Genomic DNA, 1,133 nt, shown 5'->3' with positions numbered 1-1,133 from the left:
AAGAATCCGGTTGAAAAAGAAACGTCAGCCACCAAGATGCTTTCACTGGTCATATAATTTACTTTCGTAAGTAACAGCTTAGTAAGAATTTTTGCATAAGGTTCTTTTATGTATGTCAGATATTTTTTTGATGACGGCTAGTCGAGGGGTATTCAATTTCAAAGGGAAATCGTAAAATTGATACACGGTCCACAGCGGCAGTTTTCAGATAAAACTGGGAGTGGTGGGTGATGAATGTTAGCATCGATACACTTTTTCGATCTTACTTGCCTGTTCTATGAAAATGTGTTTAGTTCGCAAAAGAATGTAAGCTTTCCAATCTTTCTTTCGGTTCCTGTTCACAAGAGTTATTGTTTTTTCTTCTTATGTTTCATTTAAATAAAAAATAAAATCTTGAATTCTGTTTAGAATTTTAAAACAGCAGTGTTAAAATTTTTTAAATGCTGAACCGCTTAAACGAATATGTTCTTAATGCGCCTTTGTTTATTAGGAGTACAGAATTTGAAATTTTTTTGAACAGTAGGAAAAATTTTTTTCTAAACTCTGAAGAAATTAGTTTTACTTTCACTGATGTCCATTTTTTATCAGAGTTGCAAATAAATTATAAATAATCTCACTTATATGTAAATGCATCGGTTTTCAATGAATTCATAACTTGTAAAATATTTGTTCTGGAAACTTTATATAAATGCAAGCACTTCTGAAATGGTCTGAATCGACTTGTACGTACACGTAATGAATTTAGTCTTTGCTGCTTGAGCTGTTCTTGATTCTCACACATTTTAAGCATAGCATTGAATATTTATAGTAATATTCAATGTTTGATAAAATATCTTGTTGTAGTGCAGTATTGTCACTATTTTCTACTACTTATGGAGCAGAATTAATCTTATTGACGCGCGTAGTGCTTGCTATACGTTTGCTGTTTCGAACTATTATAGAAAAAAACATGTCCATAGTACCATGAGTAAGTATTTCTGAGTATAAAATTATGCAGTTTATTTATAGATAGTAATAATGTAAATAAATTTCAAAAATTGCAAAACACAACAGTATATATAATATCCTTTAAATAAAAAAAAATTAATATTCCAGGTTTCAGAAATGCAAAATGCAAAGAAAAGATATAGGCA

General features: G+C 29.9%; 1 protein-coding gene across 1 annotated transcript; it reads right to left on the bottom strand.

Annotated features, from left to right (window-relative positions):
* Positions 1-266: 266 nt before the first annotated feature.
* Tsp_11922a (hypothetical protein) lies at positions 267-652 on the bottom strand (the record flags this gene model as incomplete). Its single annotated transcript, XM_003368634.1, has 2 exons — positions 618-652; positions 267-334 (listed from the first exon to the last, which is right to left on the bottom strand). Coding segments are annotated over exons 1-2 (103 nt in total), but the record flags the coding sequence as incomplete, so codon positions are not given.
* Positions 653-1,133: the final 481 nt, after the last annotated feature.

This window comes from Trichinella spiralis, assembly GCF_000181795.1.
Source record: "Trichinella spiralis strain ISS 195 chromosome Unknown Scfld2159, whole genome shotgun sequence".
NCBI classification, from domain to species: Eukaryota; Metazoa; Nematoda; class Enoplea; order Trichinellida; family Trichinellidae; genus Trichinella; species Trichinella spiralis.
This window is presented reverse-complemented; position numbering and strand designations above follow the sequence as displayed.